This window comes from Lagopus leucura, unplaced genomic scaffold (genome assembly GCF_019238085.1).
Source record: "Lagopus leucura isolate 7727_CA_CO unplaced genomic scaffold, USGS_WTPT01 Super-Scaffold_100024, whole genome shotgun sequence".
In the NCBI taxonomy this organism is placed as follows: domain Eukaryota; kingdom Metazoa; phylum Chordata; class Aves; order Galliformes; family Phasianidae; genus Lagopus; species Lagopus leucura.
The window spans coordinates 3,059,803-3,087,224 of record NW_024962276.1 but is presented as its reverse complement, the minus strand read 5'-3'; the positions used below and the strand labels follow the sequence as shown (position 1 = coordinate 3,087,224).

At 44.4% G+C, this 27,422-nt stretch overlaps 1 protein-coding gene across 3 annotated transcripts; it reads right to left on the bottom strand.

Annotated features, from left to right (window-relative positions):
* Nucleotides 1-978: 978 nt before the first annotated feature.
* UBE2G1 (ubiquitin conjugating enzyme E2 G1) lies at nucleotides 979-25,831 on the bottom strand. 3 transcript variants are annotated; one of them, XM_042879698.1, is made up of 6 exons: nucleotides 25,691-25,831; nucleotides 12,529-12,631; nucleotides 9,158-9,255; nucleotides 8,062-8,240; nucleotides 4,257-4,380; nucleotides 979-2,214 (listed from the first exon to the last, which is right to left on the bottom strand). In XM_042879698.1, exons 1-5 carry the CDS (start codon nucleotides 25,734-25,736, stop codon nucleotides 4,294-4,296), a joined length of 513 nt encoding a protein of 170 aa, XP_042735632.1. In that variant the 5' UTR covers nucleotides 25,737-25,831; the 3' UTR covers nucleotides 979-2,214; nucleotides 4,257-4,293. The 3 variants fall into 3 exon arrangements, with proteins under 3 accessions (XP_042735632.1, XP_042735633.1, XP_042735634.1); XM_042879699.1 differs by lacking the exon at nucleotides 25,691-25,831 and adding an exon at nucleotides 24,487-24,546; XM_042879700.1 differs by lacking the exon at nucleotides 25,691-25,831 and having other exon boundaries at nucleotides 9,158-9,250; nucleotides 12,529-12,614.
* Between the last annotated feature and the right edge of the window lie 1,591 nt (nucleotides 25,832-27,422).

The following is a 27,422-nucleotide window of genomic DNA, read 5'->3' as shown; positions in this document are numbered from 1 at the left end:
TTCAGTAAGACAAAGCACAGAACACTGCCGAACTTGCTAAAAGTAAAAAAAGAAAATAAAATTACCTTCTGTCAGTGTTAGCTCCATAGATACATTATAGAAAAGGGAAAGGAAGAACAGACAGCAGGGCCTCTGCTACTCAATAGAGAAGTAACATTCCCAATTCTTTCTTCAGGGAGAGAACAGCACCACAGTGCTGGGATTCTGCAGTCCCAACTATTTGATAAATGAGAAAGGGTAGCCAGAGAGCGGGCAAGCGATTTCCCACCAACAGCTTCAGACAACCTTTCAAAAGGCAATCAGTATCAGCTATTGTCTGGATGCTGAAGGCACTGAAACAGTGCACAAGTCTGTTCCCATGAGGAAGCTATTCAGTTACACCAAACATAACTACAGGTTTCTGAAAACAGTTGAGTTACCAAGTGTATCAATGTGATTATTAAAAACCTTGTTCACCTAAAACACCTGTAGGAATAAGTCTCACCTTCACTTGTATTATTGTATTTCAGGGGCTTTTTTTTTTCCTTTTTCATGTCCCACAGGGTGAGTCTGGAACTGGTGATCACCTTCATCTCCCATCCCCAGCCCACCTCTCAAGAAGCCTGCAGTTACAGCTTTTTGTACACTCTTGTTGCACAGTATTCTGGAATGGAGTCCAGCCACAGCAAGCTTATCACTATTGAAGGCTTCTCACACGATGAAGAAGCAGTGTTCTGGTGTCAGAGTCGTGGATTACTCTGCTGTTAAAAGCTTCCACCTGCAGCTCAACTAGAGGAGGATGCTCTGCTGGGGGCCAGCTGGAGCCAAAGCTGGTTCCAATCAGCAGAGAGGTGTGCTTTTTTTTTTTTTTTTAGTTTCAGGAATAAATACAGTATGTCAAATCAATCAGAAGTTTGCTGAAAATGCTCAGGTAAGCTGCACCCAACTGCAGCCCCCCTTCCTGTTCTGATACTGAAAACAGCAAGTTTGACACAGTAGTATTGGAAAAAATTATATTTTGGAAGAACTCACTACAGAAGGTGACAGAATTCCAAAAAATCAAATTACATGAAAATATACATCGCAATTTTCTTTGTACATTAGGTGAGGAAAACTCTGAAATAGAAGGCAAAGAATATGAAGGGCCACAGAAGAGAGAAAAGGGATAAGAAGAAAAAACTAGTTCTGATACCAAACCCAGAAGTTAGTCATTTGAAAGCCTACAGATGCGCATGCTTGAATTCAACCTTGAGAAAAAACATCTCCCTCACACACCCCACCCCACAAACAGGCAATGGAAAAGGCAAAAAAAAACAAGTCACCCATAGAAAGCAGCTTATCCCCATCTTGGACTAGACTAACTTAGTCAACTCAACTTCTGAACAAAAGCGCTCAAGTCCCTTGGAAGGTAAAACCCAGCAGGCTGCTCAAGGGTGCTCCACGGCCAGTTTTATTGCTATACCCAATTCAAGAAGCATGTGCAATTGGTTATTAAAAAAAAAAAAAAGTGGTAAGGGAAAAAAAGCACCTTAGGGACTACAAAGGTCATCATAAAAGAAGACACAAGTAATCAATAGCAAATCCCTTCAGGGTTTAATTAGGAAAACTTTAAATTCTGATGAGGGAATAAAAGGGAGCACATTTCAAAAAAAAAAAAAAAAAAAAAAAAAAAAAAAAACCACAAAACAAAAGATACTAAACTTCAATAACAAGAAATTTTAATTAAGCCTCAATGGGTCAAAGGAAAAATTGAAGTGGGGGAAGAAAAAAGGACTTTAATTCTAATTGGTTTTAGTTTGACATGCTTCACAAGTTGTTGGTTGTTCCTGTTTTGTTGTTTGTTTGTTTTTTTCAAACTGATAGGAAACAATGAATAGGGAAAAAACCTGCTAAAATCTTTAGAATTTACACGATTCTATTCCTACCTACAGACAGCATTATTTGGTACAATGTGTATTTGTGGATGTACATGAACAGTATATATATTATCCGGATCATGTTGTGCTATGTACACATCTTTACAATTCTTCCTGAAGGTTAAAGCAGTTCATTAGATTTCAAAATGCGTAATCATCTTGTGTTGGCACTTGTTAGGCTCTTGTCAGCATTGATAACTGGCATGTTTTATTGCAGCCCAGTTCCAGCCAGTATTTGCCAACTTGTAACAACAGAAGTCCAGCAATAGGTGGGTAGAGTGCAGGAAAAAAAACAGTGCCATGTTTCTCAATTGGAGACCTATAAAGAAATCACAATTATTAAAACAAAACCCCTCACGATCCTTGATATTTTAAAAAAGCATTAAGTAGTGCTTAAAACTCATAGAAGATACTTATTTGTTCAAGAATTTTACATACCTCCATAGAGAAGATGCATAAATCCAAAGTCATCACCTGAGAAAGACTTGAGTTACGTTCAGCATAGGGTGCATCTCAGTCCAGCTATCAGACTTTCAGGCTCCTGTTACTTGTGTTGCTTGTCAAGTGTGCAGTGTAAAGGTTTGGTTTTGCACACATTTAAATATTGATAGATTTATCACTGAAGCTTTCTATACCACTTCTTATCAATGATGGATGCTGCTTCAACAGAAAATTGCAGTACAACATGGCACAGCAGTGCTTCATTAAGCAGTAACACCACAGCTACCAAGCCAGATTGTGCCTGTTTGAAAGCAGCCACATGGCCACTTCTTAACCAATTCACCACTCACTGCTTGGGAAGTCACCAGGATTTAGAAAAAGAACTTCTGTCTTCCAGAAAAGCAGTACAATCAATTACTTAACATTTGTCACTGTTGTACTATGGCCAAGTTTAATATGGCAGCAGCAAAGGTTAACTAAGGACATTTGGTTATGCCTTTTCAGTAAGGATGAAGAGCTGTCAATTACATTAAAAACTATTACACAAAACTATAGGGCAGTTGCAGAAGCCATCTGGTTCCCTCACCTAGTCTTTTCTAACCATTAGCACTTCTTGCACTTGCCCTTTCTGGGAAAGTTCAGCTCAATCAAAGCATTTATTCAGATTAGAGACACTGCAGTCCTAGTTTGTCACAGAGCCTCAGCCCCTCAAAGGGGCTCCTCCAAGGATGTAAGAAAGCAAGCATCTCCCCACAACCTTAGTGAAGAAAACCATAACTGGAGTTTGTTAAGCTGTTCTAGTCATTCAGACAGTACAACCTTTTTGAACAACATTTAGCACCATACTTTTCCTCCATAAGCTTTGTGTGCTGAAGCCAACAATATGCATGCTTTGAGCTTCTCTAGCAAGATGGGTAGTTTATTTGCCAAACCAAGCATTAAGAAATGGGAGCTTCAACATAAATTTCAATTTTGCTTCAGAAAAGCAAGAGTGAGAGGTTATTAGCTTGTTAAAGCTTTTTTCTTGGCACCTAAAGAACAAAGTAACAAAAGGCTATGTATTTAAAAGCCATATTTTAATTCTGAGCTTCCTATAAGACCTTGCTGTTGAAATCCACTGAAGAGCAGATAGCTCAAATTAGAGTATGCATCTGAAATGAAATTCATATCATCAGGGTGACAAAGTGTAAATAGATCACATCAGCTACTCTGAGGTCAAAACTTTCCAAGGCTGCTCAATTCTCAAACAGCATTTAGCTGTTTTTCTGATGCTACTTCTAAACCACCCTCAGAAAAAAGCTGTTTGAAGGAAATACCACCTTTCTTGATAAAATCTACAAGTAATATCTCAACTCCATCCTGATACACTACTAGTGTACTTTCTATTACAAAAACTCCCATCATACCAGAAGCAATCTTATCTGAATGGTTCTTAATAGCAGTGAAAACTTATGAAGATCTACAAGCAACACGCCACCAATACTTGCAAGAGAAATGCTGTATGTGTATAAACTCAAGACGGCAAGACAGGATGCTTTGAAGAGTCAGAAAACTGCTCTTTGCAATAATGAATGTGAAGGAAGGAGTGTTCCTTTCAATTACAACTCCAGTAATTCCTAAGCTTTATTAGTGAAGCAAGATGAATACTGCCAAAAGAGGATTTCAGCTTCTGAATGGTATAAATAGAAGAGTACTACGAAGGTCCCCAATCTAGGTGAAAGGAGCTGTTACTGCATGAGAAAGTTTTTTTTTAAGCATTCCTTTAACCATGCAGGCTTTGGTATTGCATACAGCCAAAGAACTCCTGTAAGACCAAGCAGCTGAAAAAAGTATTTTGCTTTGAGGAAAAGTGAGCTCAGCAACACGTAGGCAGAAAACCCTCAGCTCAGACAACTAACTTTTCTTTAGAAGGATACTTACCCTGAAAAAAGTGAAGCTACTAGCTGCTGAATAAGTGTCACTCAAAAGCAGTTTCTTGGCTTTTTCTTACACAGCGGGCAACTTTTCTTTTAAATTCTCCATTTCTGTCTTCTCTCCATTCTTTCTGTAATTGAATAGACAGCTTTCAGGTGTCAATGCTACAGCAATGTACAAGTTCTAGGAAGAATCTTGATGTTTTACGTTTTCAGACATTTGCCATCCAGTCAATACCTACGTCTGTTTAGGCTCGTTGAGCCATTCACTAAACACCAGTGACAGCCAGAGTTTGGAAGCTCATCTGTTTCTAATACAAGCTGCTTGCAAGACTTGGCCTTCCCTTCTTGGCTTTTTAGCATTCTCCAAGACTAACCTGGTAGCTACTAGGATTTTACTGTGCCTGGGCTGAAATCCATTTACTCCAGCCTGACAAGCAGAAGCAAACTGTAGACCACAAGCTATTGTTAGGGGTTACAGAATCTGGCTTGAACTGCAGCAATGAACAAAGGCACACAGCTACTGTAGAGCCAGTAGTTATTCTAACATTGTTAAAGGACAGTATCAACTCAAGCAAGGACAGAAGTACAGTCTTCACAAGAGGCACAGCAGTGTGTTCAGAAAGAAAAACTCCTAGTTAGATATGGCTGCATGCCATCATCTCCATGAGGAAGACCACACAGAACACTCAGCAGATCTACAGGGAAGGTCTCTGGACACGTACTGGTTTCAGAACTGCACAGATGAAGAACAAAGATAAAGATGAACATGAAGGTAAGCAAAGGGGAAGGCTGAACCCAGCTATGTACATTACCACAGTATCACTAAAACACAAATGAGTAAGGTCACTTAAAACTTTCATGCCAGCTTTAGGAAACAGAGGATGGCATAGGAGCAGCACACAGCAGGTCTAAGGCTGACACTGCCTTATGATTCAGCCATGAAGTAGCAGTAAAATATTTAATGAAATAGAGGGTTCTTTCTTTCTTAGCTTTTGATATAAGCAGCATTCTTAAGGGGATGAAGGGAATTAGAAAATATGAATAAGAGTCACGCTTTCTTTTGAGATAACCACTTTATCAGGCAACACCTCCCCGCCTCCTGCACAGGGTAAAGGTCGTAGCACACGAGTGAGAGAACTGGGATAGCTGATACACATCCCAACATCCACCACCACCTCCAAGCTCACTGAACCACTCAGCATCTGGGGAAGAGCAGCATGTCTGATCTTTCTGACGGAAGCACAAACAAGGTCACTGATTTATTTGTTCTCCTTTTTCAGAAATTAATATTGAAGCAATTGGTTCCTGGAATGGAGAAAAGACAACTGACACAAGCTGGGGGGGAAAGGGGACTAAGGCAAAAAGCTTTGAATTAATGTGCCCTCCTAACTTCAGACTCTTAGCATTTTGGTTTTTTTCCTCCTTATATTTGTAGTGCTATGAAGCAAGTGTTCAGAACTGAACAGCAAGTGACGTTCCCAATTTCACAGCAATCTCTCCAAAATTCTTATTTTGGTTTACAAATTAGATCCACTTGCTTCTCACAGCACCTACCCAGGCCACTGTCCCTCACTTGTCCCCACTGAAAGAAACAGCACTCCAACACCAGTTTTCCAGGAAGCAGTTACTTCCCCTGCTCCTGTACAGCTATCATCTGCCTGTGCACACTTAGCCTTAAGTGGATCTAGGAAATGAAAACGCAATTAATGAGAACAAAGTATCTTTCACTAACTGCCAAATGCTTCTGCTGCAGTAAACTAAGTAGGAACATAACATAAATAGAAGACTCCTTGATGAGTAGCTCCGAACAAAGCATGGGCTGCTGATTCCTTAATACTGTGATGAGGATGCTCTGGTTACCATGAAGAGGATGCACTCTACAGACCAGGAGATGCTGAGTTGCTCAAGTAGCTCACGTTAAGTTAGAAAGTTACTTGGCAATATCTGGCACTGCAGCCAGAAAAACAGTTGCTAGCACCCAAAGGCTGCATCAGTTACACTCAGTGCTGTCTCCGCAGTCTGAGATGGATTGTAAGTTTTTGTACTTTCAGGCTGGGGTAGAGAAAGCTGCATTCCTTCAAAGACATTTCCACCCCTTACCCTATGGTTCAGAGACTGACTTACCAGTAGGTAAACAAATGCAGTTTTGTACTTAACAGTTGCAGGAAAGAAGCAAAGTTGCTCCAAAAGCAGCTGATAGAAGTTAGGGTTGAATATCAAAAAATTGGAAAAAAAAAGCCCACAAAACACGATTCTAAGGAGTGATAAGCATGGTTAGAAGTAGAAGCTCTCTCCAGTGTTAGGTCAGCTACATTCAGCATACATGAGTTTGTTAACTGAGGAATTCCAATTGTACTTTCAGCATTTCATTAATAACTTGCTTCTGCCAGTGCTTTCAGGTTTGCCAGCAGAAAGCATCCACTTGTCCTGGTACTTGTTTCTACCAGTAATGTGACACAAGAAGGGGAGTGCCAACATTTAAAACAATTTTACGTGAGTAAATCCTTTGCTAAAAATGCGTTTGTTTTTCTTCCCCCATTAAGTTTGATGCACAAGACTTTTCCCCATATGGATTTTTCAGCACAGCTCAACCACTCATGGAAATGCAGCAGAGCAGATCAAAGACTTCTGGAAGCTAAACTCGTCCCACTTGAGGAAGGCATAGCTAACTTGACAGAGGTTAACATACCTCTAAAAAACAAACTCTGCATCTTCCAATTGCTATCCTCCCTTTTCCTTACTTCCCCAGTTACACCTGGAACTTCTCTTTTGTAACCACACTCATACGTATCAGTCACTGCTGAATTGCAATGCAGGAATAATGCTAACACACTTGGTTGAATATCTCAGATGAATGGGGACTCAAGTCTGTTCTCCCACTCCCCCAGAGCGGGCTCTTCTCTCCCCACCACAAACAGTTATGAGACTAGTTGCTGTTCTGCTAGAAAAGCAGAAGAAAAGCAAAGAACTGATAGCAGTGTGTACACACCCAGGTAGCACAGGCCATGCTCCAGAAACTCTATGTTTGTTGCATAAAACACATCCAAACACAAAAGCAGCCTCACTACAGATTCAGTCTTGGACTACACACTATTTGTCCTCACTCTTTAGCCAGGTATTCAAGCCCAGGACAATACTTTCACCAACTTAAAGTCCAGACGCTCCGTGAGGCTTTCAGGTACGTTCTCTAGGCAGAACTGCACAGACCAATCTACTCAACTGCTTTAATCCACGTTCAAGACAATTTTAAACAGGTGAATGCAAAAGGTCACAACATAATTATGATGAAGTACTCCATTAAGTTTTTTCTTTCCATTCAAAGCAAGTTACATACACTGCTAGCAGGTTTAAAACAAATTTTGCTGATTTATATAAGTAACACGAAAAGAGCTTCCAGAACACCTGGATTTCTGCAGCTAACCTTCACAACAGTTCTGTTACACACATACAGCCACATGGAGCTACAGCCAGCTTCTGAGACAAATACTAAGGTTTATCTTACTATCTTCCTACTTCAGTACATTAGTTTATTTGCTACAAATAACTGCACAATCAAATAGGAAAAAGAAAAAACACTGCATACAAAGCTTGATGGCATTTCTGCTTTGCATGCTGCAAGAGATTTTCCAGAGCTAACTAGAAATCATTTTTATAACAACTGCTATTCCCAGGAAGAAGTTGCCTCAGCTCATGTTACACAAAGTTAGTCCAAAAAAGTTATTGCACTGTTTGTCAAACTGGAAAGTTCTGTCAAGTTCAGGTTTCTAAACTACAGACAATTTGCAGACAAAAAGAGATTAAAATCTTACCGCTGCATCAACGTTAGCAGGAGAATCACCATTGGGATCTGCCAGCATAGAAATTACACTAATCATAATAGTTTCCACTGTGTGAATGGGAAGCCAGCGTTCCTCAGGCTTTTCATAGCCATATTTGTCTTCTCCAGGCTCATGAAGAATGGAAATGCAGACATCACCATTCTTGTCAACTGCAAAATAGAACAAGGCGTATTTCAGTAATGAGCACGCTGGCATTTCTTCAGGATACTGATGGTACTGTTAACCTTCATTCCAGCTAGTCTGAAAACGTTGGTGAAAACTTCATTAAAAAAGTAATTAAGTGTCACAGAACTTGATCTGTAAGAAATAATGCTTGGTGAAGTCTTATTATTCCTAAACACCTGAGGAAGGAGGCAGAACGTAGGTCAGAAGAGCTTAATTTTAACACCAGGCTGCAACTTTAAGAAATCAGAAACTATCTGGCAAGTACTCTGTTATGTCCAGAGCTGAAACAGATACAGCACCATAACATTCTCACTCCCTTACGAGAGGGCACTGCACAGGGCTCCTCCCATTGTCAGTATCTATAGCTTCATTAACGATTTGAGAACCTAAAAAACATTCCAGTGAAAACCCTCCTCCAGTTTACTTCACCTTCCCATCTATGTCCAGCAGACTAGGAAAACTGAAACCTTGGGAGTTGTTATCTTTAGCAGGGCGGTTGGCACTTGATGATCCTTGAGGTCCCTTCCAACCCAAGCAACTCTATGATTCCATGACCACAACTAAAAGATGCTGTTACTTCCTTTCATGCTTCACTGGAAGAGAACAACCACGGCTCTTCTGTATTGAGCAGCGTAGAAGTTCATCCTCAGACCAGAACTTCACACTTAAAGATAAGAAAGTCCCTGACCAAGTTACCAAAACCAGTGAAATACTCTAGGAGCATTCTCTCACAACAGCAACAACAGAAACTCTGCCATGGTTAATTACTATTTCTTTCTGAGGTGAAGATAGCAAAGTAAATGCATGTTTTTGTACTTCTAGCATGAACAGCACTGTATTCACTCATCCCCCTCACATTTTAGTTCTTAATTACAAAAAAGTTACAACTCTGATCTCTTACCATTCGGATGCCAGATCTCTGTGATGAACTTCATTTTTGGTGGCCTCAGTGGGTAGTCTTTTGGAAAAGTCAGATGAGCCTTGAAAACACCACCTTCACTGGGGAATCAAAAATATCTTAGTAGATTTTCTTGTAAGTTTTAGCTGAAGGTCAGACTTATTGATGCACCAGAAGGTCTCAGCTTACCCCTCATACAGCTTAATGTGTTGCTAACTAACAGTACCAACACTTCCACATGCAATGCAAGGAGATCCTAGACTACAATCCCACCACAAGATATTGCCAGGACCCCAACACTACATCCAAGAGAAAGAAAATAAGTGACAAGGAACTCACAAACTTATTTTTCTTCCCAGTACATGTGTTAACAGAAATATTGCCAGCATCTCCTTCTCAAATACTGCCCACAGATACCTGTTTATATTCCTCCTTTAGACACCTCTGTCCTAATCTCTCAGGATCAGATGTCATAGTGAATCCCAGTGAAAAGTTACACTAAACTTCATGGCTACAGCATTACTTTTGGAGGAGACCCCTAATAACATCTCTTCAACTCTCAGCTTGATGGACTCCAAGTGCTCTGCATTACAGTTGCACACTAAACTGGAGAAGGACAAGCAAGAGACATGCAGTTTTTATGTGGAAGCTGCATACAGTCAGGCCCACATTTAACTGAAGTTATTTAGATAACTAGGTTTTAATATTTAAACACTTCCTTCTAAGAAACGTGAAGGCTTGTATTCAAAGGAAAGCCTTACAGATGGAATCCTTCGCTAATGTAAGTTCCACCACGTTTGCCCAGCTAATTCTTGCAATGAAGTTTGTAACAGAGTTTGAAATTGTAAAGGCAGAGTTTACAAAAACTGGAATATAACCTCCAAAGACATTTGGTACAAAGTTGCTCCTCAGTAAAGCTGAGATGAGAATGGGCATAGTAAGGACAAAGCTGGTCTGCACATTCATTTTTCCCCACATCTGTAGTGGAGCAGCAGCCCGTACACAGAGCCTGCAGGCTGCTGGGAAATAAAGAAAAGCAAAAACCAGAAAACTGCTACATCTAAATGATTACTGGGGTGCATTAAAAAGAGTGTGGCCAGCAGGTCGAGGGAGGTGATCCTCCCCCTCTACTCTGCCCTGGTAAGACCTCATCTGGAGCACTGCGTCCAGTTCTGGGCTCCCCAGTACAAAAAAGACAGGGATCTCTTGGAAAGAGTCCAGCGGAGGGCCACGAAGATGGTGAAGGGCCTGGAGCATCTCTGCTATGAGGAAAGGCTGAGTGAACTGGGCCTGTTCAGCCTCGAGAAGACTGAGAGGGGACCTGATGCAGGTCTATAAATATCTACGGTGTGGGGGGCAGAATGGCGAGGCCGGACTCTTTTCAGTGGTGAGTGGAGACAGGACAAGGGGAAACGGCTGGAAACTGCAGCATAGGAAGTTCTGCACAAACATGCGCAAGAACTTCTTTACAGTGAGGTGACGGAGCACTGGAACAGGCTGCCCAGGGAGGTGGTGGAGTCTCCTTCTCTGGAGATGTTCAAGACCTGCCTGGATGCCGACCTGTGTGACCTGCTGTAGGGAACCTGCTTTGGCAGGGGGGTTGGACTCGATGATCTCTGGAGGTCCCTTCCAACCCCTACAATTCTGTGATTCTACAATTCTGTGATTTGACTCTTAAAAGAGAGCTGGGGGGCTGGGGTGGGAAGGAAACCTTTCAGAAACCTTCAGAAATCCCAGCAAATTCTACAGAACTCTTCTACCTGTTAAGAGTAAGGATTTCAGAAACACCACCAGCTATTTGTGCCCCAAATTAAGTTGTTTTCCATAGCAGAAAAGTTCTTCCTCCCTTTTTTAGAGAAGCAAATCACAGATTTACTAGATTGTACATTATACCAAAGTGCCCTTCATCAATGGTATTTCAATAAAGCTCTTTAACTGTTGGTTTTTGTTTGTTTGTTTTTTAGCATATCAGTTAATAAAGGCAAGTGTCAAAGGGAAAAGTCAGAATCATTTTTAGCAATACTCCTGACAAAAGGGTGTCTACCAACAGCATCATGCACTGAGTCCAAAGTCTAATTTGCCTGATTTTACACTAAAAAAAGAGACTAAGGACACAATCAGAAGAGACTTTGCTATCTAACAAGCCTCAAAACAAGCTCAGCACCTTAATGAAGTGGGAAAGATGCTACTGCAACGCATAAGGAAGTGGTCAATTGAAAACACTACCTTTGAGAGCATCCATAAAGCCATGAGAATACAATGGAGACACTACAAGGCTGTTCCAAAGAGGTCAGCAGCAGCTGGAAAATTAGTCTTGGAAAGGCTTGAGAGTCACTACGTAGTGAGCTTGAGAAGCCAAATCAGTTTGATCATTGCACTCAACTACTTACTCAGATGCCTTCAGACAAAGGTATACGACAGTTTGATGCTGGAACTAAAACTGTCCTCAAGTTAATGCTACTGGAAGGCTTTTTGTACCAGTAATTTACCACTGGAACAGCTTAATAAAGAACAGAGTTCATCCTCAATAGCTACTCTTTAAGCTGACCTCTTCTGAGCACAGCACTTCCTCCTGGGAGCTAGAGATCATATAGAATCCCTGCAGAAGAGAAGTTACTCTCTCAATTAGCCAGAGCTCTAGATTTGCTTTTTTATTTTATTTAAGCAGCTCCCACATCACACGTGGGAGACTCTTCAGATACATATATATATATAGCACTGCACAAACACAGCAAACTTCAAAGTCCAGGAAAAGCAGTACTGTGTGAACTCCACAGTCCTGTGTGCAAACACCAATTAGAGAATCCAGTCCTTAGGAAGGAAAATAAAGATTCGATGTTTTCTGAATCCTGCTGCATAAGGCTGGCCTACAGCACAAGCTTCATCAACATTAAAGCACCCCAGGTCACATTGGGAAGTTCTTCAGCAGCAAGCAGTACGAAGGTTGATAAATTTCAAATTGAGATAACTGGGAGAAACTGGAACAGATCAGAGAATGTGTCTCAGCTACAACTCTACAGCCATTTTCATGCAATGGCCAGCATGAAGTTGGAATGGTTTAAAGTAGTTCTATCAGCTAAGCTAGAGTAATAGTAGATTACACCTGATTTACTTCAATGTATAGAAAACAAGCTGCCTCTAGGTATAGTCTACTCTTTCTCCTTTCCATACTAGTGCACAAAGGGATCACACTGTAGCTTCCCAAGGGATCAAAGCAGTTGGCAACTTCACAGCAAACTTGATTTACAAATACTTTACTAGCAACAGAACAGCACTACCTAACTAATATAAAGACCTAGGTTCTCTACTCAGAGTAAGTTGGAACTAGTAAATGAGAGTTATACTAAAGTTTCTAAACAAGTAGCAGTACTTACTATAGTGTATCTGGAGGACCAATGATAAGGACTTCCCATCGATAAAGATCATTGTCATCTATTAAGCCCGCTGAAAAGCCTTCCACTGGGTTTTTGTTGAGCTCTGTGTAGAAAAAAGAATTTAAGAGTAACTTTAGATGTCTATAGCATTTGTTTGCTGGTTTTATTCATGTATCTGTAGGTGACCAAAACCCCAAAGCTGTCCAAAGTCAGTGATCTGGTGTCTGCTGATGGACTTTGGCTCTGGATGAGCATCCTCAGCTCCCTGCCACACACAGCTGCACATGTCTGAGTGGAGACCCACAGTCCGACTGTCTGCTGAGCACATTACGAGCAGAAGGGTCAGAACACAACTCAGCACCTTTCCACATGCTCTCTATGCATCCAGCAACAGGTACACATGCAAATCAAGGATTCCACACGTTTCCTACTAGTGAAAGAACCACACTGCTTCGCAAGAACCCTGACGAGTTGGATTAAACTCAAGTGTATTTTTAGCTCTAGGAAAGTGTTAACATGAGAAGAAAGTCACACCATCTTTTTTATTTAAAACTAACATCCTACTTCCCTTAAATGATCCTTTTCAGGCTCTTCAAAAGAACACAGACATGCCCAGGGCATTTTGGAGATAATGGTTTACTAAATTCTAAAACGTGCGGTCACATGAAGGGAGCCTAGATGAGCTGCTTCATTTCTCATTTGTTTGTTCTACATTTTCATTCAATAACGATAAGCAAAACAGGATTTAAGGTTTATAGGCGACTCCATGCAGCCACTGCCAGATAGGAAGTTTATCTGGAAACAGCTATGCAGAAATCAAGCCTGGATACAGACCACACTAACTGCTCTCAGTTTGCTTCAGAAAAAAAAGAAGTACAGTATCTGGGAATGAATCTCTCAAAGAAGTTCTCCCTGAAAGTGAAGTTGCGGTGGAGAAAAAGAGTCTCTCAACCGATTACTTCAAGTTAAAGTCCAATTTTAAATGTCATTATATGAAATAGCAATTCTTGATCCAGTCCTCCAGACAGCACAAATTCGTGATCAATCTTTGGTACTTTGGAGAAGGGGAGAAGATCAGGATTTGTTTTGTTTCACAGGAGCTATTGCATTCATTTTAAATCCTGCCAGCCGTCATACAGCCCTTGTTATTTAAAGATGTCACTGTATCCTTCCACAGTCAGTCTATGTATTCCTTTTGTGGAGGACCAACAACAGCAGCTCTGTTTTGTGCCAATTCCTTGTCATCACAAACTTGAGCTTATGCAGTTACAATGCCCTCAGACACATGCAGAAGAACCTGAAGTAAGAACTTGATACCACTATGGAAGGAAGGCTACCGTTAAGGCCAAACCAATCTGCCCACAATGTTTCATTCAGTGTCTGCCAATTAAACCACTGAAAGCATGGTTAAAAATAAACTAAAGCAAAGAAATCAAGCCTCATGCAGGTGAGTTAAAGTCCAAGTATTCAGAGTGCTCAGCTCACACAAAGAATCACGATCCCAAAGAGGTAGAGAGAATGACTTCATTCAGCCATTGCTAATTCAGAGACAAATTTATCCATGGAGATGATTCAATGCTGAAATCCCAAGAAACGTTTCACTTCTTGGCAGCATGTTGGAAAGGCTTTTCTTAGAAGCTACCCAGCGCGGTTCAGTCAACAGATGAAGTCAAACACTCACTGTGAGTGGCAGAACAGAGAGAACAGATGTAGGTGTTGAACTAAATTATATCTACATAAGACAGCACCTACAGCAAAAAGGTAATATCACAGCTATCTAACAAAGATGCTCGTTTCAAAGCCAAAACCTACAGCACGTCCACACCTCTGCTAAGCAGGCCAGGCCTCACTCTGCCTTCCAAGAGGGTTTGAGGACACAACTGCACGAGCCCCAGTAACAACTGAAGTCAAGCTGAGGCAGGAGAGAACACACATACCACAGCAAGTGACAGCAGCTGCTGCAGGAAGGGCTACTGAGCTGCTCCCTCACTGCCTCCCTACCACAGCCTCACATCTTAAAGTTCCTTGCTATTAGATATATGAATATAATCTGCTTTTTCACACTGGATTTCATTAAAAATTTTCAACTGCTTGTATAAAATTCTGCTTTTTTAATCTGAATGTTTCTGTTCAGGACATGTAAGTCATTCCCTGTGATTAGTACTTAATACAGAGAAGCATTCAGCACGACTACAGAATTCAGTAAGGAGAGAGCAAATATTTTTGAGCACTGCATCCTAAAACTTTCAAGTTTTGAAGGTTTACTTTCAAACAGGTTCCCTCATTCCTGTATTTCCTTAGGGAAAAAAAAACATCAGTTTGTTCAAGCTCAGCGCAAGCTGCTCGAACTCAAGCTGCTCACACTTAGCTTCCTTATTAGCTGTTAGTTATCTCATCTCTGTGATAAGAGAAAACAAACCTATCAGAAATTAACATTGGAAAATGCTGCCTGCCTCTGACTGCCCTTGTTGCAGGTCTTCTGCAAAGCCACAAAGCATTCAGAACACCACATTTTTCTGCAGCCCAGCAGCCGCATCTTCCCTTCTATTTCTAGATCTGTGCTCCTTCCACTTCTTTTTACATCTGTCTCTGCCTTCAGATGACAGCCTTAAAAAACTCTCACGTCCTTTAAAGCATTTTTTCCACATACTTGATCCCAATAAAAGCCAGCTCTTGCACTGACTCATATCTATACCTAAGATTTTGCAGCACTATTATTGCAAGAGATGTTGGCATCCAATCTTCCTTCTCACGACGCCCAGAGCCTGTGAGCAGTGCAGAAGGGACAGCCACTGCAGTCACCTTTAGCTGCTGCAATAAGGATGCAGTAAGTAAAGTCTGCTCAGTGGATGTCACCTAGAAAGCACATTTTGATTCTTTTGTTGACATGGCATCAGTCTCTGCTTATAAGTCCCGTTTTCTTTTTACTGGAGCAATACTGAGGCAGTTTAGGTGGTTACTGCTTGCACATATACGTACACTTCATACAACAGTGGAGATGAGCTCCAGCATCTTCTGTGCAAAATGTATATAGAATTATCACAATTCTACAGATAATCTGGATGGAAGAGTTTGTTTTATGCCGAACTGAACACCCAACTAACAGTGAGTTGGCAGACAGAAAAGGAAAGCTCAGGGAAGTTCTGCACTGGGATGTGAAAAACATCATCCTTGGCTGCTTTACACGGATGGTTATGAGCTGCAACTCGTTAAAACTTGCAAACACTGAAGCCTTGTTTAATTATTTTCCCTGGATACAGCAGCATGCTTATCAAGGAGCCAACCAGCAGTACCACTGCTCGTGAGTCAGGACCCAAAAAGCAGTGAACCCTTAACCCAGCCCCACAAAGGTTCACCCCAGAGCGACGCAGGGGTGGCAAGGAAGGAGCACAGCTCTCAGCACGCTGCCAAGCAGACACAGCCACAGCCCACTGACACGGGCTGCTCTGGGGAAAGGAGACACCTGTTCTGTCTGTCACATCCCATCGCCCACAGCCCTTAACCACTTGTGGACTGAACAGGACGTTTCCTGGACAAATGCATGGACGAGTGCACTGCATGAATGAAGGATCTGTTCCCAGCTCCAGCCTGGGCTGCAAAGCACTGCTCACCAAGAGCCTGTGGATTCAGGGAGAGAAGTCAGACACCTGTAAAGAACTGCATCCCCTCAGGTTATTGTCAGCATGATTTATCTTCGGGATTTCTCCATTTAACTAGAGACATCCTGTTCTTTTTAAGTGTAAATCTGAGTACATTAACACATCTCCATTGTGTCCATACTCAAGTTTCAGTGCAATCTAGTTGCTACTACTACATATTGTACACTGTTACTTAGTATTTAAGCTACCTGAAGTGCAGAAAAATATTGGCTTAATATAATAGAAACCAGATAGCGAAGCCAGGCACTGGGCTCCCCTCATCTCAGTTCTGAATCAGGACGATAGACCGATGATTCAACAGAGTTGTTTAAGTCCAGAGTACACTCTAATGTTCCATGCCTGGCTTCCCACAATCTGCCAGCAAGGCACTGCTCCTCCGGTGGCTCAGCTCTTCCTAAAGCAGAACCAAGTTACCACCGCCTTAAACTTGAGCCAGAACTGCACAATCCAATTTGTGTTTAGTTTACACCAAGCTACCGACATCCCCACTCTCACTAAAACTGTGTTTATATAGGCCAAGAGACTTTTAGAAACGCAAAAGCAAAACAGTATCAACAAAAATGACTAAGCAGAAAGAGCCCCATGGCCACATGTGGCAGCTATGTATGGCATCTAAACTTCTCAGCTTGGTTCCAGCCAGCCAAACGCTGCATGCAAACACTCTGGAGTTTGAGTTACACTCCAGAACAAAGCTTTCAAAAATACAAGCTTCTGCAGGACTTTTAATAGAGCTTCTCCACTAAGTTACACAGTGGATGAGTTCTGTGCTGCCAGGGGACTGAGCCCAGAACAAAGACACACTTGGGACAGCCCAAGCCCCAGCTAAGGCATCTGCAGAGGTCACCCACTGACTCGCTGTCAGATCAGAGGCTTTATTTTGCTATAGACTACACTTGTTTTGTTACTTTTTTCCCCCCCAGTTGCCTTCTCTGAGTCTCAGCACCAGCCCAGGAGCTTCTGTTCAGACTGAAAATCCCTTTTCTAGGCTCCTCTGTCCACACCCCAGATGGAAGCTTCCACAGTTATATTAACTGAGGTCAGCTATGATTTCCACTACCTCTCTTCCTGCCTACATAGCCAGTTGTAAGACTCTCAAACTAAAAGCTTAGGGCTGGGCTACTGTCAAGTAACATCATCTCCTCATTAGGAGCACCCCATATTACCTGCTTTCATCATGTCCTGTCTTGTTCCATGAGCTCATCCAAAGAGTTCAGTCAAAACACAGCACGTGATACACACATTCCTGGCTGCCACTTCAGCAATGACAAATTAGATAGCAATTAAGACATAGAACAGTTTTAGTCTCAGAAGAGTATTTTAAATTATTTTGCAGCAAGACCAAAGCAGAAGAGATAAGCCTGCCTTAAGGATAGATCTCTCAACCAGCAGCTCTAAGCTTTGGCTCTTACCTTCAGCATGGCTGCTAACCAACTTCCAGCACACCGTCCCCTGCTGAGGATGGCACCATTACAGGCACAACAACCCTGATTCTCCTCTCAATTCAAGGAACTGGTGGAGGGCTGCATTGGAAGCATTAAGATGCAAGCTGCTCAATGCAGTCATGGGCAGTCACGCACTCTGCTGCATCACTGTGCTTCTCCTCAGCTACCACTGCACAGCCTCCCAACGATGTGCACACAAAGGCAGGTTTGAGGACAGAGGACAAAGCTGACAGGTTCTCATTTGATTTTTGGTTGTAGCCCTAGTCAACTTTCCAGTCAGGGCCAAAACCTTTAACTCTCACAGTAGTGCTTAAGGTTTTGAAACATACTTCTCAGGTTAATGTGGGGGCTGAACAAGCCTGTAAGAAAAAGTCACAGCGAGAGCTGAATTTGGGACAGGGAGGAGATAGCATGAGGAAAGAACAGAATCACAAGGATCAGGAGAAGCTTGATTCTGAAGTCCAAGCTTGAGAGGAAAATGCTTGAGCATCTCACCAGAGAGCACTTGACAAGAGTACCTGGAGTCAGCTGCAGCACGGGGCCATACACAGCCATCACACTCAGTGAGAGGGAAGTGCCATCTCCATTTCACCTGCAATTTTCACTCCTCAGTCAGACAAGTTTCAGGCAGGTACATGCATCTGTCTGCATTTGAGATACTCCCTCAGCAACATTCAATAGAGATCTTATCAGGGTAAGCACTTCCCTGGACTCTGCGATTACCTCTTCCCCAAGCACATGTCAAAAACAGGTCAGACGAATCACATTTTGCAATTGCTCATCTCTCACCTGCAAAGAAACCTCCAGTCTCAGACATCCACTGCAAGCACTGCTAGAATTTTGCAAAACAAGTGTTGTGCTAGGAATCACTCAGAGTTTGCCACTCTGGTAGGAAAAGTTAAATTGCAAGTTAACAACGGCCTAAAGTTACAGAAAACTCCACCCAAGTAACTTCTGAACAATCACTGCATGCATCAGTTATGAAACAGCACAGCTAAACAGGCTGAAAAGCACTGGGATCTGTATGGATTACATACAGGAACAGAGCAATCCCACAAGGCCTAACAGAAAGCCTGCTCTGTTCCACAGGAGACAGTAACATCTGAAGAGTTCACCAGGAACTTTCCTCACTGTATGTGTAAGTTGGCATACAAGGATCCTTCTCCAGCCTGCTTTCTTCTCTCACTCCCACAACAGCTTTGTATATCCTAATTTGAACTACACTGTTATTCAGAATTGTTTGAGGATATTTAAGTGACACCTGACAGTGCCAAGTGCAAGTAACTACAGCACCAGTCTGGCATACCAGGCATTGTGATGACTGCATGGGAAGAGGTTTCCTTTAACAGGGTATCATATATGGGCAGACTGCACATGAAAGCCTTTACAAGACTTCACTATAATTCTAAGCCAGCACAAGCACTGCTAATGTTCACCCCAGGAGTGAAGTTATTTGTATGGAATCCTATTTCATTAGATTGCTATACTTAGTGTTCTCACAGGGTCTGGATATCTGATCCCTGTTCCAGCTGATATGCCTTGGACCTGACAGTAGGAAGGAGAAGAGAAGCAAGTATGCCTATTTACACTTGCAGGGTAGCCTAGAGCTCAGACCTACCAGATTTCTGCAGCGACAGACCTTGCCAAGACCAGTCCACTGACAGCCACACACTGCTGGAAACTGAAGCACAGAGCAGGTGCAGCATGGTGACAGTACAGTCCTGCAGCACCAAGTGCTGCCCAGATTCTGTTCCCATACAGCGGGACAAAAATGAGACAGTGAGCGTTCCAAGAGCTCCGTGCCCTGTTTCCTCACCCTAAGCACCTGCTCTTCCTTCTCCAAGCACTGAGCTCTGCACATGTATCAGTTTTTGGTTAGTTCATACTTTCAGAACAGCAGCAACCTTTCAGATCAGAAGTTTCGCATTACCAGAACCCCGTCCCCATGCTGGAAAGAAAAAGCTCCGTTTTTCTGAAATGCTTCCATCCTACTCTGCATGAACACCTGAAGCTTACTTCTGCTGAGTACCTGACATACTTAAAAGACCTTCATAAAACCCCAGCCCTGAGGGTGGCAAACAAGAACACCTAGATTAAAACTAAAGGTTACATTGAACACTTTAGGGAAGAAAACTTGCAGAACACCTATTTGAGGGGAGCACATTTCATCTACAAAGTTCACTTGGTTTCAGCAGTGTGAGAACAACAGAGCTCTGGGAAAGAAACTTGTGCCAAGTGTGGAAAGAACCAAGTAATCCTCGCTTTGGTAAACGCATATGTGCTGTTCTGAGACGTGTATAAACCAATGTGAGGTGATGCAGAACAATTGAGGCAGAATCAGTTATAGTTGCAACATGTTCTTTTATTTGAGGACTATTCACTCTGCTTGATCCATCTCCAATCAGTTTCTCCTGGACCAAGAAGTAACCTATGGCAAGTCAACCAAGCTTTACAGGTTACATTTCCATAGCTGACAGCTTTGACACTGAAGTTACAATCATTATCAAGAGGTACACAAGGCACTTCTGTAGAATGGGGGGGACTGGAAAAATAATTAAACAACTTGAAAAGTGAGGAATTATTCTAATGAAAGAAATTTCTCACCAGGTACTGTTTTTCTCCTTGTTCTACAGCACCTCCAGAGCATTTCCCCACTGCAGTGCTCCCCTGCTGAGCAGAAGTCACTCCACTGTCAGATGCAGACACACACTGGGGTCTAACCAATGATTCCCCACTTTTTTTTTTTTTGGGGGGGGGGGGTGCAGAAGGAGAACAGAGAAAAGAACTGCTTACAGTCAGTTTATTTCTTTCCCTGTAAGGTTATTCAGCTGGCCTAAGCAGAGCCAAAGGGCTGCGACCACTGCCAGCCCCTGTGAGGGGTAACTCCATGAAGCACGTTGCTCCTGCTGGCTCATCCCATTCAAGTAACTGGGCAAGTGACCAAGCTCCTCCATTCTAAGGCTTAGCTAAAGCTCACCAGAAGAGCCAGCATCCCTGAGTTTTCACTCTTGTGATTGCATTCAGCTTATTCACACGACTGGAACTCTGAAAAACTAACACACACAGCTAGCAAAGGCAACTACAAATCATGTCCATTGCACTGCAACAGCAGTTCACAGTGACCAGAGTCAGAACAGCACAAGCAGCCTGAGGTCACTGTGAGCAAGGCAGCTGTGATGGCTCTGCCACACTCTTACAAGAGAGCAGGATTAACTCATCTGCTATAGAGGGTGGGAGCCTACACTGCAAGTGTTAACTTATATGTAATTGGTGCACATGTTCCAGCCAAGTGTCCCAAAAAAGCATGGCAGTAATGAAAGCTGATCCTCACAGAGATGAAAAACCTTTTTCTGAAAAAAGTAGGGCTTTCATAGCACTTCAGTGATACTCAAATTTTATACATGTAGGACCTTGTAATCTTAACTACGTATGGTAATAGAGATTATCGCTCCTCATAAAAACACACCTCTCCAAGGAAGCTAACAAGAAGGCCTGCATCAGCTTAATGCTTCAATTCAGTACCACTCCAGTGATATCATCTTGTAGACAAACCTACTCTAAGGCAGAAAACAGCAGTATTCAGCTGTAAACAAAGGCTTCCTTCTACAGCCAGCCAGCCAAGAGATAGGCCATCTCAACTTCAATCTATCAAGTGATCTTAATGCCATAGTTCTCTCAGCATTTACTAACCAAATATTTTTAAAGGAAGCCCTGTGTAGCTGCCAGAAATTCAGCTAGCTCGCATTATACAAGATTTCTTCCACACCAGTAAAAACTATAGAACTGTCATATTAAGTTTTTAATGGATTTCCAACTCGTTAACTTTTAACTAGACATTTTTCATTGGAAATAATTTACGTACATTTAACTTGACATAACGCTGCATTTCCCGTGTTTGAAAGTTGGTAAGCGGGGTTTTTGGTATCCTAAGTTGGAGAATACTTACAACACAGCAGAGCTCCAGCCAAGCAGGGCTCAGTTATTCCCGTTCTCAGTGAGCCACGTTTATGTCAGAGATGACTCGCACTTCTGGTTCCACGGTGTGCTGTGATTTAACTACATCCTCCCTATACGACGTTGCTGGATGAACTAGACAAGTCTGCCCACCCTAACAAGTCTGTGTCAAGAAGGATTTGGCAGAAAGATTAAATAAAAGCATTTAGAGAAATGCCTCAGCCTTCAAAACCCCTAGGCTTGACAGCTCTGGAGGCCAGAAGAAGTTGCTCCAATCTCTGTTTTTAAAGAGCACAAAGTTCTTAGGCTGTAGGTAGAATGCATTTTACCCACACAGGTCCCCACACCCCCTCCTGGTGCCTGAGCTCTGCTGACCCAGGCTACACATTTGATACCGTTGGGGTTTTTCCACTCCTTGGAAGTTGAGAGGGAGTTCATTTACCTTTTTTTGCCTCCTACCCATAAGAAGAACTGGGCAGGGGCTACAAACTTCATTTCTCAGTATTACCCAAATGCATTTTTTTAAGGGGGAAAAAAAAAAAGGAAAAAAGCCTCACACCACAAATAGCAATAAAACAGAAACCAGTCAAACACCCTGTATGAACAGATACCTTTTCTACATTACAAGATAATTGCAGAAGCTGCTAGAGCTTACAGGCAGGTTGATTTGAAAAGCAACCATTTGGCTTTACTGATAGCCACGCAGGAGGGCCTCCCTTCAGCTCTAGGCCTCCACTCTCAGTGCCAGCACTGCCCTCGGTAGTTGGAGACCCCCACTCAGCATTTCCTTTAAAACACTCTGAAGAAAAACAACCAGCCAACCTAATCCACATGCTGACTACACTGACGTGAACTGCCCTCGTGCCTTGGTGGGGAAAAGCACAGGTAGATAAAAAGCCAGTTATTATATCAGCCCTGTGGCAATATGATCACTACTCCATCTGCAGACACTGACCCCACTTAGTATTAAAAAAACCACCAACAAAAACACCCACACCACAAGACATCTAACCTGACATTTATTTTGTGACTGCCACTAAATAGCCCTTCTTAGAGCATTATCAGCACCCAGAACACGCTGCTTAAGAAGACAAGCACGTTGCATAGGCAGTGCTGCAGCCCAGCTCCCTGCTCATGTTACCAGCCTTCACACGCGTAGTGGAAAAATTCAGGACTATGCTGTCAGGTTTTCCTCAATTTACCCTGATAAAACCACTGATGTTGAGTCCCACTGACAAAAATTGTCACTGTTCGATCTTCACTTTAACAGCATTTAAAAATTGAAAGAACCCATCACAAGTGCTACATGCTGTAGACAATTTTCCTATTTTCCCCATAATGCCTTTATTAAAAAGCAAAGCATGTTTTTAGATAAGAAAAGCAACGTTCTGAAGACTTTCAGCTTCCCTCCTCATCATTCTTTTTTCCTCCTCCTCTTAGGAAAGAGTAACTACCCAGGGTCTCATCACACATTAAAGACACCCCATACTCCTCAACTGCTCCACAACCATAAGGGCTTCAGGCCCAGTTATCCTTCCTCCACACCAAACTAACAGCCCCGACTCCAGATCTCTCATGGTTTGAGCAATGCTGCCTTGATAAAGGAGCGACTTCGACCAGTTTAAATGAGTTCAGATGACATAACTCACATCCACTGCCAGTTTGCTGACCTCCAAAACCCAACCACTAAGCACAACCCGATCACTCACCACACTCGACACATAACCCAAAGCTGCATGTAGCATTGGGACTGAAATATCAGTCCCATACAGTAAGAAACTTAGCATTGGGTTTTGTTTTGAGGCAGAAAAAGCAGTGTGGGTTTAATGAGATATACTGGAACAGCTGAGAGTTGGGAGAAGACAGCAGTAGGGAGGAGGGAGGTCAGACTTCACAAAGCTCAGTCTGTGCACTGCACCTTCAAGCAGCCTGCCATTAGAAAAAGCAGTTAGGGCCTCGCTTCAGCTCTGTTCAGATTCAGCAGAGATTATCAAATATGGAAGAAACAGCACATTTTCCTTTTCAGGTCAGTAACTACACCAGGCTGAGCTTCTGAAGAATTTGAGACTCACCACACACTTGTGTACACTCAAACACTTTCTATGCACACGAAAACAAAAATTATATAAAAGTATATGCTCATTTTCATATAATTTATGTACACATGTATATGAATAAGTGTATATTTTTAATAATTCTAAGTAGATGTAAAAAAGAGTACTATACCACCTAAAACCCAAAGGCCTCACAAAGGGGCTGCACATTACATGCAAATGGCCGCAGCACTTGAGTCAGCACAGTTGACTCAGTATCAGTAATAAGGCAACTGGAACAGTTTACTGGTTTCACCACAGCACGTGAAGCTTTCAGAAGAGAGCGAGCAGAAAGATTGAGGGCTTAACTTCTAAGAGCCTACAAGTCCACCAACGCATCCAGCCTGCGCTCAGAGAACAGACCATAAAGTAAAAACTACAGAACCAACAGCTAGCACTCACTTACCAAACGTACCACAGAGAGTCACAAAGTGTCTCTTGTTGGTCTTTCTGACACTTTGCTGAAGTTAGTAACTTTCTTTCATTGTGTGCAATTATTTTGTTAACAGAGAAATTCCAGACTGTCTCAGGTTACTAAATGCTCATGTTTATGAAGCTACAGAGCAACTTCAACATCACCTCCTCCCCATTGTGATCACTTACAGAAGAGAGAACTGTCGCAGTAGTGAGAACTTCTGGAGCTCCTGGTTTAAGCCTATACATAATGGTAACGGTTTATCTGAACAAGCAGATGCTCCATCAGATAACAGTAACCCCAGCAGCCATTAAGGCACTCCTCAACACGAGCACACCGCGTGTAGTAAATCCGTTTTTATTTTAAAAAGTCACCTTCAAGAGGTTTAAACCCACCCCGCACCGGCGGTTGGCCAAGCCTCGGCGCCATGCAGCTCCCGCACTCTGTTATGCAACTTCGCCGCGAGCGGAGCCCCACCGTCCCCAAAAGCTACGGGAGGCCGCAACACTCCGGCAGGAACCCGGCGCGGCTGCGACCCGTCCCTCCGAAGCGCAGCCAGGGCTCTATTTGCCCGGCTTTAGGTACACCTAGCGCTCATTTCCTTATCTGGGTATGGAGCAACGCGGTTTTACGTAAGGCGCGGAGCAGCCAGCGGAGCTGCCCGAGGTGCCGGCGGCGCTCAGGGGCGGCCACGCGGGCAGCGCGGAGCACACGTGCGGTGGGGGAGGGCGCGCTCGGCCCCCGCCCGGCGCCGCCGGCTCCGTGTCTCTTTAAATCTGGCAGCGAGCGACACACGGAGCTGCATTGTGCGCCCCGCCGCCCCGCGCATGCGCAGCGCCGCCGGGCCGAGCCAGGTCCCCTCCGCGGCCGCAGCCCGGGCACAGAGAGGCAGCGCGGGGCCGCCCGGGACAAAGGGAGGGGTCGCCGCCGGGCTCGGCCGCCGCCCCGCCGCCCCCCGTCCCGCTCCTCGCCCCGCCGTGGGGCCGCGCTCGCAACAAAGGGGGCGGCGGCCCTTCCTCACGGGCACGGAGCGGGACGGGGGCAACTCAGGTCCCCGCGTTGAGGAGAGCTGAGCCCTGAGGCACCGCTTCTGGACGCGGGGGGCGGATAATAAAAACTGAAGAAAAAAAAAATAAATATATATATATGTACGTATCTATCTAACCGCCCCAGGGCTGCCTCCTCCGCCTCTGACAACACCGCGCGGCCCTCCCCGCCCGCGCCCCCACGCCGAGGCCCCGCGAGGAACACGGGCCGAGCGGGGCGGGGGGAGCGGGGCCGCCGCCGGGACGGGCGCAGCGGAGGAAGCGCGGAGCCCCGCAAATCTCCCACCGCGCTGTGCCGGCCCCGCTCCCCTCCTCTCCCGTCCCCTCCCCCCGGCCGCGCTGCCACGCTCCCCCTCCCCCCCCCTCGGCCTAGTTCCCTCAGCCCCGGGCCGGGCACTGAGGGCCGCCGCCTCCCCTTCTCCTCACGGCCGCCGCCGCCCGTCCGCCCCTTCCCCAGCCGGGCCCCCCCTCCTCTACCGCAGGCCCCGTCCTCCCCTCGGCGCCGCTCTCCCGTCTCCTCGCGGCCCCCCCGCCGGGCTCCAGCCGCGGCTACCTGCTAGCTGTCTCCGCAGTAACAAGGCGGACTGGAGCTCCGTCATTCTCCCCCTTTCTGCCTGAGGAGCGAGTCCCGAGGACGGCGCGGCTCCCGGTGCTCCCAGCGCCCGAGGCGGCGGCGAGTGGCCCTCAGCCGGCCCGCACCGCGCCCGCCGCCACAGCACGCAGGGTCCCTGCCAGGGGCGCGCGGCCGTGGCTCCGTGCCGCCCTCCTCCTCACCGCCACCTCCTCCTCCCCCCGCCCGCCAGGAATTTCACTGCACTCCGCTCCGCTGTGCGCAGGCGCACTCCGGGCAGCCACGGGCCCTTCCGCGCCGCCATTTTAGGAGTGGCAGCGAGGTGGGGAGGCGGGGTGAGGCGAGGCGAGGCCGCCATCTTGAGGAGGTCAAGTTTCGGCTTGCCGCCTCGCTGAGGGCAGCGGGTCTCCTGAGGGCAGCAGCCGTCAGCTTCCTTCAGTTACCTCACGGATTTCCTCAGTTGTGGCACCGCACGAGTCGCGTTGGATGAGCTTAGTGCTCATTTTCAACCTTAGTGATACTAAGGCTGCTCTGACACACAGACAAAAACAGCGTTTTGTCCTCCCTCGAAGCCATCTCCCACGCCCAGAGGAGCCGTGGTTATTACTTGGCTAAGGGAAGCGGTGCTGCCTGCTGGAAAGCAGCTCGCTGCAGTGTGCGCGGGATTGCGGCAGTGTGGGGCTCTGCGCGGGCGGGAGGGCAGCGCCAGGCGGGAGGCTGAACGTCGCCTCAGCGAATGGCCTCCTGGCGCTGTGGGGTAAAGGCGGTCCCCCCGCTGGAGTCTCTGATTTTACGACTTAATTGTTACAGAAATGCAGTTTCTGTAGGTGAGCAGTTATTATCAACGAGAGAAATTAGGAAACTCCCCGCTCTGTTGCAAGGGGCTGCTACAAAGGATTTATCCTGCACGGTTCTGCCAAGATGTTTTTCACGAAAGTAACCCTCTTCATTGTCTTCTACCACGAGGAATTTGTATGTGAACATCAAACTTGGCTTTGCAACGAGAGCAAGAAACCTAGGATAGACGAGCTGCTTTACGAGCAATGCTGAGGTCTTCTCCCCTGTTGTAATTCCTGTTACAGCCCGAGCATTTCATTACTGTAGTCCAACAATTAATCACAATACCATTCTCAGACATTCTGGTGATTCTGATTAAATCTGTGTCCTCTTCGATGATTAAATGAGGATGACAGAAGACATCCCACCGCATGCACTGCTGTTACTGAAATTCATCTTACAAATGGTGTTCTTCGCCAAAGAAAGTCTTGGTGAAAGTCTTTCCCTTTGCAGGTTAACTGATTCCCAAATGTTGTTTTTTTTGTTGTTGTTTATATTTTGTTACTGCTTCAGTCAGGCTCACTCAATCTTATAAAGCAACCTACATATTTAAACATAGAAAGCTATCATGTGCAAGTTCGTTTTGTAAACCTGATATGCTAAGAGACAGTCACCCAGATTGGAATTCAGGCGTGTTGATGGGAAGTGACACTATTCCGGGTGGTATTTCTGTTTCAGGAATAAAGGTAGGCTCTGTTCACAATGTCAGTTAAGCCAGCACTAAATTCACTCAACTTTCTGTACCTGAGTCAATTCAGGCATGAGCACACATTTCTGACAGCGCTATTAATAGAGGACCTAACCACAGCACTGCAGACTGAAAGGTTATGTAAAAGAACTCTACTTCTATTGCATCATAATCAAAATAATCCTGAAT

Bases quoted from the DNA above. Each gene is read 5' to 3' on its own strand.
- UBE2G1 (XM_042879698.1), bottom strand. From the start codon at position 25,736: ATGACGGAGCTCCAGTCCGCCTTGTTACTGCGGAGACAGCTAGCAG. The intron at 8,241-9,157 runs GTAAGAGATCAG...TCTATTTTGCAG, and splicing joins AGAGATCTGGCATCCGAATG to TTGACAAGAATGGTGATGTC. The intron at 4,381-8,061 runs GTAAGATTTTAA...ATTCAATTACAG, and splicing joins CTGCTAACGTTGATGCAGCG to AAAGAATGGAGAGAAGACAG.